We start from the raw sequence: 24,608 nt of genomic DNA on the forward strand, positions 1-24,608 counted from the left end.
ATATTCGCAATATGCAAAAAATAGGTGCATGAGTTGTTTTTTCTAAATGTTTTTGTTACTTGATGCGATTTTTCATTATAATTTATGTCTACATATATAATCATCTTATGATTATTAATTATAACTCATATACTAATCTTAATTTATTGTTGTTCTCACAATAATAACTGATTAGGGACATTTAAAATATAATAACATATTCATGGGATATTATTATCCAATAACATGCAATTGAATAATAATGAGAATAATAACTTTTATTAAATAATTAAACAATAAATAAATTATATTCATAAAATTATTATAGAGCACAATAAAAATCCAACAAACTAACCCTCTAAATATCTCCATAATGGTATGATATTTTCGACTTTGATCGTATTTCCAACAATTTTTTCATCGAACAAAGTACCATTGAGTCTCCCTTCAAATAATCATCCATCCGCGTAAGTTACTACAATTTGAAATGTTGGCCAAGACTTTTCATATGGGTTAGAAGAAGCTATTGAACTAACATCGGAATGAAAGGAGAACTCAATTTGTGTGACTCTCTGTCTCCATTTGAAGGTCATCCGTACAAAAATCCCAAATTTAAGGACTAAATAGAAAATAAGCCCAAAAAGCTTAGTTGTCAGGACATACTTAGGCTAAGTTTTAAATATAAACTTAGATGTTTAGTAATTTAACTAAAATAGAGATGTTTAATAAAATAAAAGAAAATAAATAGCCAAATAGGTGAGGTGTATGGTAATTAATAGTTATGTAAGCCAGATAGATCATAATTGAAGTTGAATTTCTAACCGGTTTTAACTGTTTTTTAAATTCATTCCTAAATATGTTCTTCATCATTACCGTTTTCCCCCATTACCCATCTTATAAAATGGCTTACATTATATAACTCCTCCCTACCCATCTTCCTTTTTCATTTGTTTAAAGAGATCTGGAATATATCACTATACTTAATTTTGTGTAAAAAGATGGGTTCGATTGTGATGGAACCAAACGACATTGCTACGTACATGAATGGCATAGTTGGGCTTAATCCCAACAAGAATTTGACCACCATTTGTACATTTGCCAATCGTGTTCACTGCACCAGTATTTTCAACGGAGCAAATCCTTTGGAGTTCTCAGTTCCTCTTCTTTTCTTGCAGCTTGGAATTTGTTCTGGAACCATCCTCTTGTTTTCTCAGCTTCTTAAGCCCCTGGGCCAACCCCTCATCGTCTCTCAAATTTTGGTATATATATATATATATTTATATTTTTACCATTGATTTTTTGATGAGCACAAAACGTTTTCTTATATATATATTGGTTGTGAGTGTTGATTTCATTCTATGATCAGGGCGGTTTGGTTCTAGGTTCTTCTGGTTTAAGCAACATGAAGATATTTAAAGAGACGATTTTCCCACTCGAAGGATTCGTTTGTCTTGATGTGGTTTCTGCACTTGGCCATATATATTACTACTTTTTGATTGGTCTGCAAACAGATATGGCTGTTATCAAGAAAATTGACAAGAAAGCGTTAAGTATTGGGTCTTGTGCTACAATTATGGCTATGATTCTCGTCTTCGTTTATTCCATATTCTTGACTAATATGATGGACTTAAGAAACTTCACATACATTTTCGAGCTTGGTAAATTAGAGTCATTTATCAACTTTCCCATGGTTGCTTCCCTTGTTTACGAGCTCCGTTTGGTGAATTCTGAGTTTGGGATAACCTCTTTGTTAACATCCATGGCTTCAACTCTTCTCAGCATATGTTTTACATTAGTAGGAAATATATTGACTATACGTGGTGGAACCAAACATCAAGTTTTATCAGAAGTATTTGCTGTTGTGGTGCTTGTACTTGTCATCATTTTCACCATTCGACCTGCCACTTTATGGATGGTAAAGATGAATCCCAGCGGACAACCATTGAAGGAGTGTTTTGTGATTACATTGCTTTTAGTTGTGTTAGCGGTTGCCTTCTGTTGTCAAAGCTTTGGTTTGCGAATCTATTTTGCTTCTTTTTTTCTTGGATTTATGATACCTTCAGGGCCTCCCATTGGATCAACATTGGTAGACAGACTTGATTTCATCACCTCTTGGGTATTCATGCCCATATTATTTGCTAGAACAGGGCTTGCTATCAATATCTACACTACTGAACTCATAAATGTTATATGCATGTCAATCATTGTGTTTATTAGTGCATTGGGGAAGTTCTTGGGTGCCCTTATGATCGCAATGTACTACAAACTTCCTTTGAGAGATGCCGTATCACTTGGCCTCATCTTGAATAGTCAAGGAGCTCTTGAGCTTAGTCAGTTAAGAAGAATGACAAGGGAGAAGGTAGGACGAACAATTGATATACATTTAATTACAACACAATAATATAATAATCACTATCTTATTACCGATCTTCTAAAAATCTTAACTATAGCAAAATTTTCCTTTAAATTATTTGGTGCAGGTGATAAATGAAGACGCATTCGCAGTTGGATGCATATGGATAATATTTATCATTGCAATTATAACTCCCATAATAAGATATCTCCATCATCCTTCAAGAAGGTATATAGTTCAGAAGAAAAGAACGGTGATGCACTCACGACCAGAGTTTGATCTTTGTGTATTAGTTTGCATTCATGACCAAGAAGATGTCCCAAGTGCCATTAACCTACTGGATGCATTAAATCCCACAAGACGAAGCCACCTTGTTGTATACGTGCTTCATCTTGTTGAGCTTCTTGGTCGTGCTCACCCGAAACTAATACAACACAAGCTTACAAAGGTCAGAAGTTCAAGGTTTTGTTGTGAGCCAATTGTTAATGCCTTCAAACATTTTGGAGATAGCAACAATGAAACTGTTGTACTTAATCCCTTCACAGCAATATCACCTTCTATAACAATGCATGATGATGTTTGTTCACTTGCATTAGACAGAAAGAGTTCCCTAATTCTTGTTCCTTTCCACAAGAGGTTTCATTCCAATGGCATGATGTCATCATCAAAATATAAAACAAAAATGGTTAACCATAATATCCTTAACAGTGCACCATGCTCCATTGCGCTGGTTGTGGAACGTGGATTTTTAAGGGTCTCAAAATCAATTGAAACCAACTTATATCGTTTTCAAGTAGCTGTAGTGTTCATAGGTGGAGAAGATGATCGTGAGGCAATGTTCATTGGGGCAAGAATGGCTGGACATAATAATATAAACTTGACAGTGATTCGGGTAATGGAGATGAGTGAGGATTATAATGATGTAGTCCGAAGCAATAATAATGAGTTAATGAAAGAGAAAAGGCTTGATGACGAGGCATTGGTTGAGTTTCGAAAAATAGTAGAAGACAACTACAGAGTGAGATACATAGAAGAGGTGGTGAAGGATGGTACAGGAACAATCTGTGTACTACGTTCGATGGGGAATAATTATGATGTTGTAATAGTTGGAAGAAGACATAACCCTTGTCTGGCGTTGGTTCAAGGGTTGGTGCTTTGGGATGAACACACAGAACTTGGGGCAATTGGAGAGGTGTTGGCCACATCAGATTTTCTTGGGAATGCAACGGTTTTGGTTGTTCAACAACACACAATAGTGGCAAACCAAAATGAATTAGAAGATCTATAACACTTTTTTATTAGAGTTGTAACGTTAATATGATGCATAGGGTGGCAGTCCCAGAGCAAGTTTTTTTAAGAATGTTTTGATTCTCCACCTCTTCTTTACTTATCATTTTTAATTCTTTTCAAGTTTTTGCTTAATTTTAATTCCCCCTTTTCTCTCTCACTTTGTTTTTGATCTACAAATTCCATATAATTTTTAGCTAAATATGATACAAAATTAAATTTCATGCAGAATTTCTATTTTGAGCTTCTACATTGAATTTAAATTTTCTAATTCTAAATTTAACACAATTAAACTGGCCTATAAATCTTTTTTACTGTTACATAAATTAGCAAACAAAGTATTAAGTTAGTAATTAAATAAGTATCTCTCATTTCTTAACCATTTCCAATTTTTATTTTTTTCTGCTTTTAAATTTTGTTTATTAGAAATAAAAACAACACATGTTTCCAATTTTGTTTTTTGTTCTGAAAAGCAAAATATAATTTTTTTGATTTTTTTTCATTTCAAATTTCCTTCGTAATTAAAAATAAAAAAACTACATCTATTTTTTGAAAAACAAAAAACAAAAACAAATACATTACCGAATATGAGGTCAACTTTTGAGTATGTAAGATAAAAAATAATTATTATAATACATATGTGATTTTAAAAAAATATTAGAAAGTTATGAATATATGTATAAAATTCATAAGAGTTGAGAAAATAATCTAGAAATGGGAAGAGAATGCCTAAGTAAATAAAAATCCATAATAATTATAAAAGAATAAAATAAAATAAAATATACGTCAATTTTCATAAATATAACAAAACACCAAAATATTTAGAGTCCATCTAACAAAATCAAAATGTTGTATGAAGGTAGTAGAAAATTTTCATATATTTCAGATTTGCCCTTGATATTGCGGATGATTCGTCATTTCTCTTTTTGTTTCTTCTTTACTATTTATTCATCTTCTCTTCCAAATTTCTTCAGCTCCTCTTCCAGACTTTCTTTCCTCTATTTTTATTTTTATTCTTTATCTTTCTTTCTTTCTTTCCTCTTACAGCTCCACTTTCAGAATATCAAAATCGTTTAAATATCACTTTAAAATGATCTTGATACGATCTAAACGCTCGTTTATATTTGAAACATTTTTTCATCGTTGAAAAAGAACTACACGATCGTATATAATTTCTTACATGATCGTATATAATTTCTTACACGATCACACGATCGTATAACATTCCCTACATGATTGCATATCATGATCGTTTAGAAGAAGAGTTACATGAAGCATTTTCCCATTGTTAAAAAGAATTACACGATCGTGTATCATTTCCTACACGATTGTGTATCCTGATCGTTTAAAAAAAGAATTACACGTGCAAGTGTGAGTGATTAATCGCATGTTGATTATAACATTTTTGGTATTTTCCATCGTGGACCTGTGGGCTTTCTCTGTTCTCAAAATATTTTGCAGGTTTGTTATATTTTTTGAAAAACTCCAAAAAGTCCACAGACCCACAATGGAAAATAAAAAAAAAAGTAATTATAATAGATGACCATTTGAGGAATAATAATTAAAGATATAACAACATTTTAAAAAAATTGCAAATATAGCAAAACTATCGCTGATAGACTTGTATCACTGATAGACTCGTATGATCTATCGGTGATAGACCAATTTTTATAACATGGCCTATCAGTGATAGACTATATCATTGATAGAATTTGACAAATTTTGCTATATTTGCAAATTTTTTAAAATGTTGCTATATACTTAATTATTTTGAATTTAATTGCTAAATTTGCAACTATCCCTAAAAAAAAAAACCCCAGTCTACATTGTAAAAACCTCAAACCCTAAGGAACTTAGATCTTTGTAAGAGCTTGAAAGGGTTGTGTTTTAAGTGATATTAATACAAGGAAGTGTTAGTTTTGTGTGTCATGGTAAGTGGAAAAATGGAAGGCTAAGTTGTTAAGGTTTAAAAGTTAAAGAGATTAGTTTGAAAAAAGAAGAGAAAATTTGGCTAAGCATGGAAGTTTGGCGTTTTGGCTATGGATTAGGAATTTAGAGGTTTTGTTGGACATCCAAGAGGAGAAGAAAATCTCTAAAGAGGTAGTGCGGAAGTGTAGGATGCTTGCTCGGGGACAAAGGAATAGAAGATAACCTCTGGTTATCTTGGTGTTGGGTGTATGGTCGACAAGAGTAAGAAAAACCTATAAGGATTGTCGTTTTGGTTGAGGTCTAGGTAAGAAAGAGTAGTTGAGAGGTTATTTGGGTGTTTTATGTACGCAAGAAAGCCTTGTTAGATGTTAGTTGGCAAGAAGACTTAGTATAGAGGCATGTGTTTAGAGGTTTGTGATAAGGCCAAGAAATGTTAGTTGGTGTTTGGTCTTGGTGTTTTGGACTTGTCAAAGGGCTTGGACATTTTGGTTTGGCGTTTTGAAGAAAGTTAGGCGAGATGTTGAAGAGGTAGAGTTGGTGAAGTGGATTCAAGGTGTCCTTGCATGCTTAAGTTTGATTTCGGCTATAGGAGGTGTTAATAAAGATTCATGCAGACTTCAATATAAATACGTAACTCCAGATGAACATTTATCTCAAACCACTCGTGCATTTTGGCTGAAATTAGTCTCAAACGATAAAAATTTGCGTCTATTTTCTATATTGGAGTTGAGAGAGGGAAGGTTGAGTTTGCATTGAAAGAAGAGAGAAAGGTCATTCTTAGGAGAATTTTGAGCAAAGTGCATTCACAAAAGGCTACAGAAATCGTTTCATTGAAGTTTCCTTTGAAAATTTGAGGTATAAAAGTTAAGACATTATCCAACAACTTTATAGAAGAAAATATTTTAATTTGAGTTTTGAATTTTAAGATATTAGCTTATAAAATATAGTTAAGGTTCTGGTCGAAAATGAGTTTTTGGACAGTAGAGGTTGTTGGCTGAATGTCAGAGGTTGTTATGCGAGATGAGTGTGCATTTTGGGTTAAAAGAGGTTAGTGTGAGTTTAGGCTGGTGTTTGATGCACGACCTACACGCAACGGACGCGCGACCAAGGAAGCACACAAGAAGCCAGACATATGGCCAAGTAAGGCATGCGACATGCTTGTGTGTGAGGTTAGCATGCGGGGCATGGCCAACACGCACACAGAATAACCTCTTGTGATGTTAGCATGCAGGTAGCCAATGCGCAGCCAAGGCCCTACTGCTCACCCCTGCGCGCCAGCCATGACATTTGGGTGTTTTTGGGATGTTTTTGATATATTAGGAAATTTTAAGCAAAGTTTTAAGGTTTTTATGATTAAAGAAAATATATTAAATAGAATTGTTTTCCATTATTTCAAGTCAAGAGGAGATTCAGCAAGTTTACAGACCAAGGTTTAAGCTACTATCCGTGAGTGAAAAAATGAATTTAAAGTTGATTTATTATCAAATGTTTTAAAACATGTTTTAATGTATGGATATTTGAGTTTACTGATTTATAAAGTCTTTCCAAAGCATGTGTTTAGAAGTTTTGACAAGCATGTATTTCTTGATGAATTTGCTCATGAGATTTACAAAGCAAGTATGATTTTAGAACGTTTTAGACTATACTGTTGAATATATATATATACACACACACACACATATATAGCAACTCCTTAGGAGAATATGGCCTATGCGCAGAGGCTCATTTGATGAAGGTATTCAGTAGATACCTAGATTCCTATCACTGGAATTGATTAATGAGACAAGGATTCTACAGGTAGATATCTAGTTTTCCATCTCATGAGATGAAGATCTTTAGGTTACCTACCTCATTGTAGCTATAATAAGATGAGACACTACCGATGCCTGAATTCTGCCTCGTAGATATTATAATTCATGTGTTGTTTATGAAATAATGTTGGTGATTTTCCTAAAGATTACATGAATATGTTTCTGTTGCGCCACCTATAGGTGTCATAGAGTTTCGAAGCTGAAAGAGACCGTGACTAGAGATCTGAGAACCTGAGCTTAGGTGAGGACATAACAGAGGATTGTGATTTGGCTTCGGGCTTAGCTAAACCCATGATGGGTTAATCTATGTGCAAATAAGAGCAGATATGGAGGTTTCTCTGTGGTAGGTGCTAAGTATATGTGAGCTTAGTTTGGCCGCATGTTTCCTTGTGGATATGTGCTTGTTTCCATAATTTGTGTTTCTATTTTAAGTATGTATGCGCATGCAAGGTTAATCATGGATGTGACTTACGAGCTTTAATTAAGTGACTATGTGGCGATTAAATAGGAGTATGTGTTAAAAGGTGCATCCCTATCCATGTGTTGCTAAGTAGCATAACATAATCATTATCATGCAGGTTTTCCTCTCATTCGTCCAAGTGTAATTCTAGGCATGGCAAAGAAGGAATAGTTTAACTATCTAAGCGTAATAAATTGCATTCAAAGATTCAAGGTGACATAAAGCATTCTCGACACTCTACCATACTTGCTCACCTTTCGGGATTCAAGTATACAAAGTTGAATCATGATTTATATCTGATCATGTTATAGGTATTCTAAGTTGTTTTTTCTTGATTAAGGCGGACAACCTATCGGTGCTTTCGCCACATACATTGTCATTTCTGCTATGTATGTAAAGGGTGAACTTAGCAATAAAAGCACATTACTGCAATATTCTTGCCAAATGCCTAGTTAACTGTGTGCTCTCATTTATTAGATGATTACAGTCAAGATCATTATTCTTCTTTCGAATAAACAATGCTCTTGATAGTCACACTTAACTCAGTAAAACCTAAAATACAGACCTCATGGTCCTCTACTCATCTAAATACATTTTATCATCTCAATCTAATTAAACAGGACAAAGGAGAGAAGAAACAAGAATACAAGTGAATGAAATATAAAATGCAATGTATTGAATAACATAACTTTAGGCCTTTCAGGCATCAAATATGTAATACAATACAATACAATATAAAAAGAAAATGAAAGAAAGAAGAATGAACTATGCCTCATAGTATGATTTCTCATCCTCCTTGGCTTTGATTTTTGCCTATTGTTGAAGGAAAAATGGAGGTGAAGAACTCTCTCTCTCTTTTGCTTCCAGCTCTGACCTAGAAACTTAGGGAAATGGAGGTTGGACGATATTTGAGCTTTCTCTTTGACCAAATTGAATAGCACACCCTATTCTGAAGTGAGAGGCTCTATTTATAGGTGAGATTTGATGTTGACAAGAGGCCACATGCCATTAATGTTCTGAAAAGCTACAACTGCACAGACTGTCCCTCTTGTCCTTTCTCATACTTTTACGCCAACCAATTTTGTCTGCTAGTGCTTCGAATTCCTTGCTTGCTTTCTTTGTTGAATGCCTTGGTTGATGCGCCTACTCGTCTTGACATTGCATTGCCAAGCTTGACTTCTTTTGCCTAAAAATCATGCGATATAAGCACTAAAACACTACAAGAAATTTAGGGTTTAGTAACAAAGTTTTAGTGGTACAAATAATTTTTGTCAGTAAATAATCTTTTTAATCAACCAAAAAAAAAAAAAAAATTGTCTCAAAATATTATTATTAGCAACATATTTTTAATTCATGTCACTAAAAGAATTAGTAAGACATAAACTAATGTCACTAAAAGTTAAATAGTTTTAGCAACAATAAAATGTTGCTAAATTTTTACCAAAATTTTCCTCTTTAATTTGCGTCCAACTTTTCATTTAATAATTTATTAAATATATTTTTTTAACCTAAACCCCTTATTTCTCTTTATCTTTTGTGACAGAAGAAGCCAAATCCCTATATCCCCAAATACTCAACTGTCTCCATCTCATTGGTCGGCTACGTTTCGGTCGACGACAACCCACGACAAGCTATTGTTTCGTCAGCCCACGGTAAGTTACCGTTTTGGCAACCTCACATTTCGATTGGTCCATTGCTTGATGTCTTCTCATCAAAAGTGACCCACGACTGACAATGACTCGAAGAGAAAGATATGCAGTATGCCCTTGAATTTAAGTTGTCCTTTTTATTTTTGAATGGGGAAGAAATGCTCAAGTCTGCGCGAGCAACATCACCTTAGAGGATATGATTTCTTCCGCTTTTGAACCTTATTTTGTTCTAATTTATTTGGCTCATTCTCTATAATTTCTTCCACTTTTAAACGTGTTACGTAGTAATATGCATATATAATTAGTTGAAGGAGGCCTGAAATTACTTCAATTTCATTGCAAACCTGCAAACATTTACATAAATAAGAAGAGATGTTTATCAATTTGTAAACAAGAACAAATATTAGATTCATAATTCTTGAACAAATTAGTAAAGATAAAACTAGAGGGGCCAGTAACACCATATTCATGTATTACACAGTGCCTTTTACTGTTCAAAAAAGAGGTGTGATGATAGAGGAGGTAAATATGAGAGACAAAGCTGGAAAATTGGCCTCCCAATAAGACATCAAAGAACAAACTTTGGAGTTGTTGGAAAGAAGTATTGGATTGGTCCTCAATTTGAATTATTGTTTTGCTTTTCTCCCTTTTTTTTCTAAATGTTTCATCCAATCTCATGTTACTGATTTTCTCTTCAACTTTAGGAAAATGAGAGAAAAATGTGCACATTTGAGTGGTTGACTCTATATTTTTTCCACCAACATGTTGTCATTTTTAATATATTTAATCAACATAATTTCCATGATAATTCACAAGATAAGAAAAATGTATCTCGGGAATAATATTTATGATATTAAAATTAAATTATTGGGCTTTTCATTCATTATTTGTGTGATATTTTACAATTTACATATAACTTTGATTCTAACACATCTGGATTTATAACTTAGGTACTTTAAGCGTTGTATTTATTATGTATCAAAGTTGGGTAAATTTAAGAGGTCGAGCTTCTAGTGAATATTCTAATGATGTTGCTAACTTTATCGAAATTGCAACTAATCAATTAGACAAAGATGGAAAAAGAAGGGGTGAGTAAATGAGGCTAAAGCGAAATATGTAAGTAATGACACCCATTGTTGAATTTTGTCTTAACCTAGAACACATTGATATTGTTATGTAATTATGGTGTAGGATGAAATGATGAAATTAAAAACCACTTCATCACAAGAAGGGAGTGAACCTTTTTAAGAAAAGAAAATATGTGAATGGGTATTGGATAAGTGATTGGGGCATGTGAAAGGACAAGGTTGGGGACCAAGACCAAATAATGCTAGAAATGAAGCAATTCAACAAAGCATAAAAGAAGCAAATACACATAATGTACACTTGAAAAGTATAATTGAATCGCAACAAACAACAAATGGAGCAAGAAGGTTAACATGTCAAGAAGCTAGCACCAACATGGAATGAAGTTTAGAACAATCAAACGACAGTCAACAGTTACAATTTTTAACTTAATTAGTTTGATATAAAGTGTCAGATTATAGTAGTATATACAAACATGATATACTGTAAATTGATATGACTATCATGCAGTTATGGTAGTCATAGATTTGTTCTTGTGATGATTTTAGTACTTGTGATTAGAACGTTATGGAGTGTCATTATGATTTTTGTGCTTGATGAAGACATGCTTCCCCTCTTCTTTGTTTTAGTATGTTGAGTTTTCAATTTAGACATGCCCCCTCCCCTCACTCATTGTTTTAGAATGTTTGAGTTTCATCCATTCGAGAGTAGTGTCATTATGCTTTGAAGTGCTAAGTTTCATTTATTGAGTTCAACCATATTGAATTTGTTGATTTTGACGTACACATGCCCTATTTTCTCATTACGGAGTTTGTTGCTTTTGCTTTATACATGCCCCTTGTTTTAGAATGTTTGAGTTTTATTCATTTGAGTAGTGTCATATTTAAAGTGCCTAAGTTTCATTTTTTGCTTACATGTTGTACTTATTTATTATGTTATGTTACACATTTTAGATTTGACACACAAATGGTCTTCTATACTAGATTTTGATGGTTTTTGGTTCATATCTTATAATTTTGTTAGAAAAGATTATTTCATGATTCCAAGACTTGTAGGAATTTTTTGTTATAACTTTTTGTTAGACTTGTAGGAAATCTAAGACATGGAACTTCTTGATGTAACTTCATGGTTATAACTTTGGAACTAACTTTAGACATTCATTTATTTGATGTAACTTTATACTTATAACTTAGGTTGACATTGCTTGAACTATTTATGAAATTATTGGAGTTTCTTGACATACATTTCTTGTGATAAAATTGGTGTTATTGCATGCTGCCTAGTGATAGTTCTTAAGATTATTATATTCGACATTTTATAACAGGTTTGTATAATAAATTATATATTATTTTTTATATAATAATTTTTTTTTACTGTTGTTTTCAATAACGTCACAAAAGCATTGGTTTTATTAAAAATTTGTAAGAATTTTTAGTGCTGCACTGCAATACATTGCAAAAGATATTTGTGATGGTCCCAAATTAATCTTTAGCAAGAACATTATTTGTCACTAAAACATAACCTTTAGTGGAAAATGCAACGTCATTATAAAAAATGACATAACATATGTTACTAAAAGTAAGCTTTTAGTAACTCAAAAATGTTACTAAAAGTATATACCTTTTGCAACGCATAATTGATGTGTCACTAAAGCTTTTAACGACGTGGATTTAGCGATAGTCCTAGCGATAAATGGCTTTGCGTTGCTAATACTTTTAGCGACGTATTTTTGCATTTTATTGACGTTTTTGGTACACCACTAAAAACGACATTTCTTGTAGTAAACACAGTAAAACAAGGATAATGTTAATTTTATGTTATGTTATTCACAAGTTAACCAAGTTGCCTACTTTTTTTTTTTGTTTTCTCTTATTCCTATGCATTTAGACCTCATCACTTTACATAAAAGACTACAATAACTTGTATTTCTACAAGTTATCAATAAGGATAAGCTATTCTTGGCTGTATATTTGGATGAAAGTTGCTAATGTGATTGGTGCTAAGTATGCGTGAGCTCAGTTTGACTGCGTGTTTCCTTTATGAATATGGATCACGTGTGAGCTATTATTCTCGATTGTGTATTTAGTATTCTATCATGATTAGATTAGATGGAGATTGTTATTATGGCAGGTACTAGATATGTGTGAGCTCAGTTTGGTTGCATGATTCCTTGAATCATGTGCTAGCTATTCTTGGCCGTATATTTAGGCGCTTTGCTATGGTAGACCCTTATCTAGTACATGTTTGTTGGCAATACTTGTGATTTATAGTAATGTGTAAGGATAACGTTCTAAATTATTATTTCATTGTTGATGCATATTTTAACATTGTTGAGAGCATGTTTTACGAGCTTTTAGTTCTAAAATTTTGCCACTTGTTGAGTTTTAGCTCACGTTTTCAATGTTTTGTTCCCCATGTAGCGATCAACGACCAAACATTGCTTGAGCTCCCCGTTATTGATTATAGACTTTCATTCTTTTTGTATGTATATACATAAGTTTTGTATTGCATTATGGGGTGGTTAGAAGTAGCAAGGGTCACACTAAGGACTTGTGTTTTGAGAGAACCCTCACTAGATTGTAATTATTTTATACATATTATTTAATTTGGTTATGAACTTTGCTTGAAACTCTGGAATAGTCTGGATGAGTGTGTGGTGAGACACAACTGTTGTGATGTGGAGTCTGAAGATTGTATATGTATACATAGAAGTGAAAATCTATCAATATTCAGGTTTAGCTAACCCATATTTTAGGGGAGATGCTGCCAAAATTTCTTTAAAAATTTCATAATACGTGTTCTATAAAAGTTAAAGTTGAAAATTAATGTTTTTTCAAGAAAGTGTTTTCATGCCACAATCTAGGTTAGAAGGGAAAACACAGAATGGGGTGTGACAAAATGTCCATGAAAACGACCATTTTTTTTAAACATTAAAGGTTTGCCCTTCTTTTTCATCTTCTTTCTTTTCTAATTTTTCTTTTCCTTTCCATCGTCTTTTTCTCTTCTTCTTCTGCAAGTTTTTTTTAATTATCTTTTTCAAACGATCGTGTACCAAATAATAGTTAAATTTAAATGATCATGTAGTAAATAATCTTGAAAAAAATCGTTTAGATTTGGGGTAACCAAATCTAACCGATCGTGTAGCCAACTCTAAACAATCTTGGTACCAAATATATTACGTGCGCGAATGCCAAATTAATCGCGTGTTGATGGGAGCATTTTTGTTATTTTTAGTGAACTTGTGAACTTTTTCTGTTTTCGAAATTGTTTTATACAGTATACATATTTTGCCGCTTTGTTATGTTTTTGAAAAAACCCCTTAATTGAACCAACTAAATTAAAATTAATTAATAATTTAATTAGTAATAATAATTAATTAATTAAATTAAATTAAATTAATAATTCATTTAAATCGTATTTAAACAAACATCTCTCCCATATAACCTATAGTTTTAATTCACTTAATTAATTAAATTAAAAAATAATTAATTAATTACCAAATTAAATATATCATATGTAGTTTAACCTATATTTAAATCATATTTCTTTCACAAAACTTATATTTTAATGTGTATCTAATACACATTAATAATTCTAATATATAGTTTCAATATGAATTCAATTCATATTAAATTAATTATATGAATTCCTACAAATATTTAATTCTCTCGTGAACTTATCTTGAATAATATTCAAAATTAAATTTATATATATAATAAAGTTTAATTAAAATATAAATTTTATATTATAATGTATCACCATATATTATATTACATTTCTAAGTAAATTTGAACATTTCAAATTCTATTCAAAATATAATAACCTCAATACCCTTTACGAGTTATGAAGGGACATAATGGACCTATAGATCAAAAAATTCTATGGTATGAGATTGATCAACTAAGCTCATTAGCCAAATTAATCAATTTTCATTAATTGGGTGTATACTCTACTAAAGACTCATATTTCCACTCTTCACATTATATATTTATGTGTCCACAGATATAGACCAATAAAATCAAGTTAGTTCTTTAGGAGTGTTCATAAGAGTATGATCAAATTATCATTTTACCCTAGGTTATTTCTAAAACCTTAATTATTGGTGCTCCTCTAAAGAACAACATGTTTACGGTTCAACCATTAAACATGCAAGCCATTCTAGGACAAGTGAAAGGATATGACCTTTCATTAAAGTCTCGTAGTCACCGTTATATTATTTTAGGGAACATTCATATACTTACACTAAAGATGGAAAGAAGTAAACTTCATGTTGTGTTATTATGTTTCCAACTCTTCCCTCAGTCTTATCCTTAACATGGTAGGCTTATTAAGTCGGGGAACTTACCACTTTTATCCATGCAAATTAAAGGACAATCCCTTGTAAATAGAGGTCAACAAAAAGTTACATATGGTAGTTACTATTTGGTGATTTGGTCTTATGCAAACTCATTGCATAGAATGCCTCCATTCGCATCTTACCTACACAGACGAGTTGGATCATGCGTTTATATCAAATACAAAGTCGGTTGTATCCATAGTGTTATCAAGATAAGGTACCCAACCTTATCCTTATACTATGGACTCTTTAAACTGTTTCTTGAGCACTTGATCCCTAGATGTCTCTATATACAATTGAAGACTCGTTAGATTATTTAGGATGCTAGTTTATTGGATTTAAAGTTATTAAGACAAGATTATTACTAATTAATCTATACTCTTATTGAGATAATGACAATAACACTTTAGTGATAATGGTAAAATTGTTTTGTTAGTTTGTAAGGGAAATTTTTTTGCTGTTATCGTGCTTATACTTGTCATCATTTTTTCTATTAGACTCGCCACTCTATGGATGGTAAAGATGAATCCGATAGGACAACCATTGAAGGAGTGTTTTGTGATTACATTGCTTTTGGGGGTGTTGCTGGTTGCCTTCTGCTGCCAGGCCTTAGGTTTGCGTACCTATTTTGCTTCTTTTTTTATTGGATTTATAATACCTTCAGGGCCTCCCATTGGTTCAACTTTGGTAGACAGACTTGATTTCATCACCACTTGGATTTTCATGCATGCCCGTCTTCTTCGCTAGAATAGGCCTTTCAGTCAACACCTACAATACTAAACTCATAAATTTCATATGCATGTCATTCATTGTCATTGTTAGCGCATTGGGGAAGTTTTTGGGTGCCCTTATGATCTCAATGTACTATAAACTACCTATGAGAGATGCCATATCACTCGGCCTCATCTTGAATAGTCAAGGAGCTCTCGAGCTTATGACATTTAGAATGAAGAAGAGGGACAAGGTACGTAGATAGGAACATACGTACATTATATTTCTTTGTTGACCATCATCATCAGCATCTTATTGTGTCTTTATGATTGCAGCTGATAGATGACGATGCATTTGTAGTTGGATGCTTATACATAACGTTTATAGTTGCAATTATCACTCCAGCAATAAGATATCTCCTCCACCCTTCAAGAAGGTATATAGTTCATAAGAAAAGAACGATGATGCACACAAGACCAGAACTTGATCTTTGTGTATTACTGTGCATTCACGACCAAGAGGATGTTCCAAGTGCCATTAACCTACTTGACGCATTGAATAATCCAATGAAACAAAGCCAACTTGTTGTGTACATGCTTCATCTTGTGGAGCTTCTTGGTCATGCACAACCAAAACTCATACATCATAGATTTACAAAGGTTAAGGCATCAAGGTCATACTCTTCTGAGCCAATTGTTAATGCCTTCAAATACTTTGGAGATAGCAACAATGAAATTGTTGTAATTAATCCTTTCACTGCGATATCACCTTTTACAACTATGCATGATGATGTTTGTTCTCTTGCATTGAACAAAAAGAGTTGCTTAATTTTTGTTCCTTTCCATAAGAGATTTCATTCAAATGGCGTGATGTCTTCATCAAAATATAAATTAAAAATGGTTAATGATAATATCCTTAAGAATGCACCATGCTCCGTGGCTCTTGTTGTTGAACGTGGATTTTTAAAGGTTTCAAAGTCTATTGAAACAAATTTGTACTCTTTCCAAATAGCAGTAGTGTTCATAGGTGGAGAAGATGATCGTGAGGCAATGTTCATTGGGGCAAGAATGGCTGGGCATACCAATATAAACTTGACAATGATTCGAGTATTGGAGAGTGAGAAAGTTGGAAGCGATGAGGATGAAGAAAGGAGGGTGGAGGATGAAGCAGTGGATGAGTTTCGAAGAATGACAGTAGACAACTATAGAGTTAGGTACATAGAAGAAGTGGTGAAGGATGGGATTGGAACAATTTGTATACTACGTTCAATGGGGAGTAATTTTGATCTGGTAATGGTTGGAAGGCGACATAGCCCATGCTCAGCCTTGGTTCAAGGGTTGCTGCTGTGGAATGAGCACACAGAACTTGGGGCAATTGGAGAGGTATTGGCCACTTCAGATTTCATGGGGAATGCAACGATCCTTGATCCTTGATCCTTGTTATACAACAACATACAAGACTGGGAAATGAAAACCATAACAATGCTGATCAGGAAATTATTCTTTAGTTAAGTAGAAGGATGATGCAAAAGAGGTGGCAATTTAATTAATTTTGTAACACCTGTTTTGATTCTCCACCCCATAGCTGATAGCTTCTTTAACCAAACGTTTTTCAATAACTATTTGTCCCCTTTTTCTTTCAACTTCCTCTCAAAACTGCAAATTTTCCTTTCATTCTATATCTCCACATGTTGAGATCATCTTTGTTCTTTTGTTGGTCAATCTTCAGTGTACATTGCAAATAACATTCCATTTTCGAAAATGTTAACTAAATAGTATATCTTCCGAACCCATAAAATTCATCAACATCTCCCAAATATATAGTTGTAATTTATACAAGATTTTCTAATGGCTAGAATTTAAATGAATTAATTAATCATTTACTTCTCTAATTCATAATAGATATATGTTTAATAACGATTTGAATTCAAATTTTATATAATGTCCTTCAATAGTTTTGGATCTTTTATATTTTATACTATTTATCAAAACTTTGTTAAATAATACATAATACATGGTTTTAATAACAATTTGGATTTATATTTTATATCATCCCCTAAATTTGTTAATTTGAATTTAAATCTTACGTAATATTCTAAAATAATGACAACGATAAATTCTCAATAACGATTTGAATTTAAAATTTAAAATTTAAAATGTTTTAATTTAAAATTTAGCAACTTATATTCTAAAATATTTATAAAAAATTTATTAAAAAACATACAATACATATTTTTAATAACAATTTGAATTTAATTTTTTTTAATCCCCTAAAGTCGTGATAATTACTACTAGCCACTTATTTTGGTTGATTTTTAATAGTAATTTGAATTTAAATTTTAGATCCTCTCCCTAAAATAATGTCAAAGATAAATACAACATATTCGAGTTCTTTATATTCCAAATAATTTAATAACAATTTGAATTCAAATTTTAGATCATTCCCTAAAATAATGCTAATTACGATTAATTAATCGTGGAAGGGAGCTGTTTTAAAGAGATATCGAGAGAGAAAAAAAAGGAGGAATAGAGTCGTTGGTTAATTGTATGATGGAAGTAGAGAAGGGGAAAGTGAAACAATGTCAAATTTTGAAATGTGTAGCTTTTTCCTTTATCGTATTGTTGTGAAGAGAAGAAGAGTATGGCTCAGAAGGACTTCAGCCAATAGATAACTAAGGCAATTTTTTATTTTATTTTGCAATTTTGCAAAAAAAAGGGGTTTTTAAAAAAAAATAACAAACCGGCAAAATATTTGCGAACAATTTTGAAAACAAAAAAATCTCACAAGCCCACGATGTAAAATACCAAAATTATCCTATTCAACACGCGATAAATCAACCAATTACGTGCCATACACGACCGTTCTAAACAATCACGTAGATTTTGATACACAATCTCAGGCATACCATGCCCCAAGATGCCTTGGGATAAAAGAATTCGTTCATTAGTTATCGGATCTTAGGTCTTAGTGTCACTGAGATGACTTGAGATGAAAGAACTATGCCTTTATTTTATTCGATGTCAAGCATACATTTTCCTGAGATACTCTAGGATGAAAGAATTCTTTCTTTAGTTATTGGATTTCGGGCCACATAGTGGCACCATATGACCCACGCTGAAAGAATTATGCCTTTATTTTATTCGACCTCGAACATACATTGTCCTGAGGTTTTCCACAATGAAAGAAATTTTCATTTAGTTATTGGATCACAGACCTTAGTGACACTAAGATGGTCTGAGTTGAAAAAATTATGCCTTTATTTTATTCGATTTTGGACATACATTGCCTCGAGATGTCTGGTGATAAAAGACTTCTGCCTTCTCAACCTCGAGCCTTAGTTGTACTAAGATGGTCAAGATTAATAAATTTCAAAGGAAAAATAAATCAAAAGGACATATATAGAATTTATGAAAAAATGATCGCACGTCATGAGCTTTACTTATTTTGTTATACGGATCGTAAATATTTTAGGTTTTTGTTAGGTGTTTGTAAGTTACTAAAAAAACAATACCAATAATAAAGTCTGGCAGTAGCAATTATACCTTCAAAAGTTTGAGAATTTGTACGGTTTTAATTACCAATATAACTTATGAATACTTTTTTCTAACCACATTACCTTACGCGCATCCCAATTTCTAAAATTTTCCAACCGATTGATTTTCTTTTTTCTTCCGTCCGTAAACGCCAAATTTATCCTTTTTTTCTTTTCTGTTTTTCAATTTCAATATAACACCAGACTCCACCAATTATTATTATTACTCTTCTTTTGTCCTTTCAAAATAAGAGCTCAAATTAAAACCAAAATTGAATCTAACCTCAATTTTTTTTTATGCTTACACCATATATTCAATCTAGGCTCTGATAGATACTAGTGATGATATGAAATTCCTAGAATTTTAAAGTTAGAAACCCAATTGATGAACACCTAATATCAAACCAACCTCTCAGTTGATTTCATCATAAAAGGAAAAAAACATTAGATTTGGACTACCCACAAATAAGATGACCAATAATTGTAAAGGTTGGTGATGAATTTGATGTCTTCAGCACTACATACAAAAAAATATTCTGCAGAAAAATAACCTGTTGTTTGAAACGGATGTCAAAACTAGCATCAACAACTACAAGCACTAACCGAAAAAAGAAATAAAGCTAATCGATCAAATCTCCAATGGAACAATTGTTTTTTACCTTGAATCTTAAAGATCTTAAAGTCCAATAAAAAACAATATGAACTGTTTTCAAATAGTTGTAGTGTTCATAGGTGAACTAGATGATTGTGAGGTAATGCTCATGGAGAAAAGAATGGTTGTGCATCCCAATATGAGCTTCACAATGATTTGGGTGCTAGAGAACGAGAGTGTAGCAAGCCATGAGATTAAGGAAATGAGGGTGAATGAGCAATTTGTGTATGGGTAATGGTTGGAAGACGGCATACACAAAACTTGTTTGGTGTTAATTCAAGGATTGATGCTTTGGAATGACTTGGGACAATTGGAAAGGTATTGGCCTCTTGAAATTTCATGGATAATGCAGTAATGTTGATTCTCCAACAACACAGACATGAGTTAGGGTGGGTAATGGGAGACAAAGGAATCATCAACAAACTATATATCATTTTCATGGATAAATATTCAAGTAGAGGATGATGCAAAATAGTTACCCATCCAATACCAACTTATACAACTTTTGATTCTCCCCCTATATTATTCTTTATTAACAATTTTTAACTTAAGTGTTTGAGAGATTAATTTTGATCCCTCTCTTTCTTTTTCTTCACAACATATACCTTATTTATTTGACAACACTAACTTCCCTAAATAATGGAACTCAAATATCTTAAACTATAAAAAAAAATTATTATAATTTTATGGGGCACAATTAAATATTTGAAAACTTTGAGCTATAATAGGAAAGTTAAATTGGTTGCAAGACTCATTATAGATAAGCACAAAAAAGAAAAAGGATTCACTGAAACTACAATATCAACAAACTTATATGAAAGTAATTAATTAGCCTGAAAGTACTATCATGCTAATGTATTGAAAAATCATAATCATAGCAATTAGTCATGTACATAATTTCCAGCTAAGCTGAATTCAATGCATGCATGACAACAAGGATGTTAACATAATCAAAACAAATGGTGAAAGAGCAAGCTTTTAATGACAATAAACACTTAGAAATATACAAAATTTCACTAAAATCAAACATCAAATTCCTGTGTGTATAGAAATAAAATGGATACAGGATTTTTTTTTTTGGGCTTTGGTCCTTTCCCTGCAAAGCCTTAACAGAATTATTAGAAACACTAATATCAGGATTGGAGACTGTTTTCAACTTCTAAACAAAGGGTAATAATAAACTCCGAGCTTTTTTTCCTTTTTCTTGAGAAAACTGAAGGCAGCATTCATCAAGAAACTCGAACCTCGGCTCATTTAGCACTCCTTTTTGATCTTATAACATAATGAGCTCAATGGTCCGACTGTCACTGTGTGTATAAATGATCTACGGTTCTACCAGAGCTAACAAAGGTGACTCGAGAAAAGATACATTCTTGCTTACTGTCATATCTTAAAGTTTCCTCAAGCATAAGCAAAAATAGCGGACAACAAGCAAACATACATAGGAGAGGAACAGCGGAAATAAATGTCGAAAGAATGAGTTCGACTTCCGGAACAAACTAACAAAGTCATAAAAGTGTACATTATCAATGTAAAGCTCATAAAAACATGCATATGAGAAAATAGAGACCATCTTCAAAGGTTCTTGTTCTTCTCAGCATTGATGTCAAATGCAAGCTTCAAAGGGATGCTTGTAAAATATAAACAATAGTCAAAGAACTCAAATGCCACAAAGGGAGAACTCAGGAGCTGTACTATAACCAAATAATATATCCCATAGCAGAACTTGATTTGTATACCGTCTCAAGCAAGTACACAATCTCACGAAACAAGCACTTTCTATAGCAGATATCAGAAAAGGCGTGAGATCAAGTAGCAGAAAAAGATGCCGAAATGACTAGTGTGCATCTATCTTAAATGCTTCAATCAGACATGAGAAATCTGTATCAAAGTATAATGTAAAAGCGAAAGCTACAAAGTCTTAAAGTCGCCTTTCGAGTAGACAACACTGGGTTTTTAGGTGTACTGATGCAATGACCGTTAATAAATAGCATAAATACACTCTCTGTTAACTGTTTGAATTAAAAGATGAAGGAGTAAATTAGATGGCTTGCCTAGCCCGATAACCCCCAGTTATCAAACATCCTTAATCGTTCCTCCGACATTAAATGCACTCGGCTAGGAATGGAAAATTTTCAAAGATTGTAAACCAGAATAAGCAGTTTAAGATTCAGAACTCAATATTGTTCATAAGAGGTGAAATAAGAACAAACTAATAGCTCCTTTGATTATGCAGAAGACTGAAAGCTTAGGAACTGGGAATAAAAAAATTCTATCTCAAATTTCACAAACCAATTGTTCAATATTATAGCAAGAACTAGAGAACTGAACAAGTAAAGTTGCCTTACAATATGATCAACACACCTTTTTTAATAGAGAAACAAACAAAAAATGTAGTTAAGCTCAAGCCAAGCTGCTTTCAGTTGTATAAAATCACACCTGCAAAAGCCAAAAAGAAACAACAATCAATAAGATAACATGAAGAAAAAGAAAGAACCTCCATTTTCTATACATCCAAACGTTTGAAAAGCTTTCAAAGAATCAAGAAATAACCTGGGATGTGAAGAAGAGTTTGAAAGATTGCAATTCACAAGGAGGGTGCAAACCAAATATAGAATTTCCTCTCAGGTAGGTATCTCTCTCTCTTTTTTTTTCTTTTCTTTTTGTTCTCACTTTAAAATTATACAATACAATACAAAAACCCATAAAGGAAATGGAAAACCAAAAGTAAAAAAAGAAAAAAAAAAAAAAAAAACCTTATAGCCATTTGCCATCCTCCCTCAAAAAAAAAAAAAAAAAAAAACAAAAAAAAAAAAAGAAAAAAGAAAAAAAAAAAAAAGAAAAAAAAGAAAAGAAAAGAAAAGAAAGAAACGAAAAGAAAAGAAAAATCCTTATTCTTCCATTTTCTAGGCTGAATCTTGAGAATCATCCTTAGCAGGAGGTTGCTGGTGGTGATGTTGATGAACTCTAGGTTGTCCCATCTGTTGGTAAATTTGGTTAAGAGCTTGAGGATTTAGGACCCCGATATGACCATCTTGGGACAATCCAAGCTCCAAACCAGGCAATTGTTGAGTGTTGGCACCTAAAATGGAGGTGAAACTCATAGGACCCATGTTGGTGGGGGTTAAATCAAAAGGTGGGAAACCAAGTTTGTGAAAGTAATTTGAAGTTTCATTAGGTAAATTAGTAGCTGATTGAGCAGCAACAGCAGCAGCGGCAGTCGAAGACTGAAAACCAAAGCCAGTGACGGATGAGGGCCAAAGGGCAGTGGGAGTGGCGGCCAAATGGGGTCGCCCCCAATTGGCCCTACTGGACCCCCCACCTCCTAATTCCTCCAACTTTTGATGCAATCCGGCCGACAAAGAAGCACCCTGTTGTGAAACAGAACCAGCTGCCGCGGCTAGAGCAGAAGCAGGAATGGTTCCGGTGCCTGTGGCGGCGATTATAGACGGCTCCGCCTGCTGTAGCAACCACTGGATGGTTTCGCCGTCGGATTTATGATCCAATTCTCTAGTCAATTGAAAAATCCTAGCAGCACATAGAGCTGGCATACGGATTCTTCGGCCTCTGCCTTCAACTTTGGTGTGACGGTCTTTGTTGGAGCTTCTTTTGGGGGCTAACTGTTTTTTTCCTTCTTCTTTCTCTGCAATTGCTATTTGAAAATCTTTGATTTCAGCAGGTTTATTTTCACCCATGATTGCAACTTCTTCTGCTGCTTCTTCTTGTGAGAGCTTAAAAAAGTTGGGTACCACTTCTTCTTGGGGCTGCTTTGTTGTTGATGAGGTTTTAGGATCCATAGAAGAAGAAGAAGAAGGAGGAGGAGAAGAAGGGCAAAAAAAGAATAAATTTTTTTAAAATTAAAAAAAAAAAAAGAGAGTATTTTTTTTTTTGAAAAATAAATAGTCGAAAAAAGAAAAAAGAAAAAAGAAAGGGGGCTGTGTTGGGTTGTGTTTGATTGAAGAAGGTGAGCTGAAAAGTCCAAGACTTTCATGGGTTTTCACTGTTTTTGGCAAGGAATGAGAGACAAAATCATAAAATTGTTAAAATCCCAATGTGTCCCATTTGTCTATTTTTTTTTTCTCTTTCAATTTTTTTTTATAAAAAATTTATTTCTCTTTTATAAAAAAAATAAAAAGAAAAAAGAAAAAAGAAAAAATAGTTTCTGGGTTCTGTTTGATATGTCCTTTCTTACCACTTTTCTCACTGTTTTGGGCTTTTGACCAAGCCAGATATGAAAGCAACTTTAACTGTCTATATTTTTCACCTTCCTTCACTCCCTCTCCTTCTCCTTCTCCCTCTCTCACTCATTTCCATAATTCATCTCTTTGCCACCTCACCATTCCATATTATTAACAATTTTCCTTCAAATCTTCTCCTTTTTTTTTTATAATATTATTTTCTTAATATTTCCAATTTCATTAGAGACTTTATCTTTTTCATTTGAATTCATAATTTCTCACACTTTCTATTCTACGTCTTATAATTGCTACAACACTCTCTTTTTCGCACATATCATTCCATCTCTCTTCTAAGTGACTCAAATGTAACACGTGTACTGGCAACATTTCTCCACTTGGACCCCTATCATTGGCTCTCTGGGCTTTGCTTCAAATCCACTCTTTACTCCATCCATTCTCATTGTTTTTCCAGAAAGAGATGGATGAGAATGAGAGAGAGAATTGTTTTTTGGGCATAAAAAGAAGGGTTTTTTTAAGATCATTTTTTGTCTTTATAAATAATACTAATATTATTTCCCCTTTTTCGTTACATGGAGATTAGAGAGAAATACAGATACTCTCCTGCATGGTCTAAGTGGGACCCCT

General features: G+C 32.9%; 1 protein-coding gene and 1 long non-coding RNA gene across 2 annotated transcripts; both read right to left on the reverse strand.

The window, feature by feature from the left end:
• Positions 1-21,942: 21,942 nt before the first annotated feature.
• On the reverse strand, positions 21,943-22,539 carry LOC105434914. The gene is made up of 2 exons (XR_969027.2): positions 22,339-22,539; positions 21,943-22,224 (listed from the first exon to the last, which is right to left on the reverse strand). It is a non-coding gene; the product is annotated as an uncharacterized LOC105434914 (long non-coding RNA).
• Positions 22,540-22,616: 77 nt separating this feature from the next.
• LOC101222902 (transcription factor TCP20) lies at positions 22,617-23,771 on the reverse strand. The gene has a single exon (XM_004147974.3). It carries the CDS (start codon positions 23,580-23,582, stop codon positions 22,692-22,694), a length of 891 nt encoding a protein of 296 aa, XP_004148022.1. The 5' UTR covers positions 23,583-23,771; the 3' UTR covers positions 22,617-22,691.
• Between the last annotated feature and the right edge of the window lie 837 nt (positions 23,772-24,608).

Source organism: Cucumis sativus, chromosome 3 (assembly GCF_000004075.3).
Source record: "Cucumis sativus cultivar 9930 chromosome 3, Cucumber_9930_V3, whole genome shotgun sequence".
NCBI classification, from domain to species: Eukaryota; Viridiplantae; Streptophyta; class Magnoliopsida; order Cucurbitales; family Cucurbitaceae; genus Cucumis; species Cucumis sativus.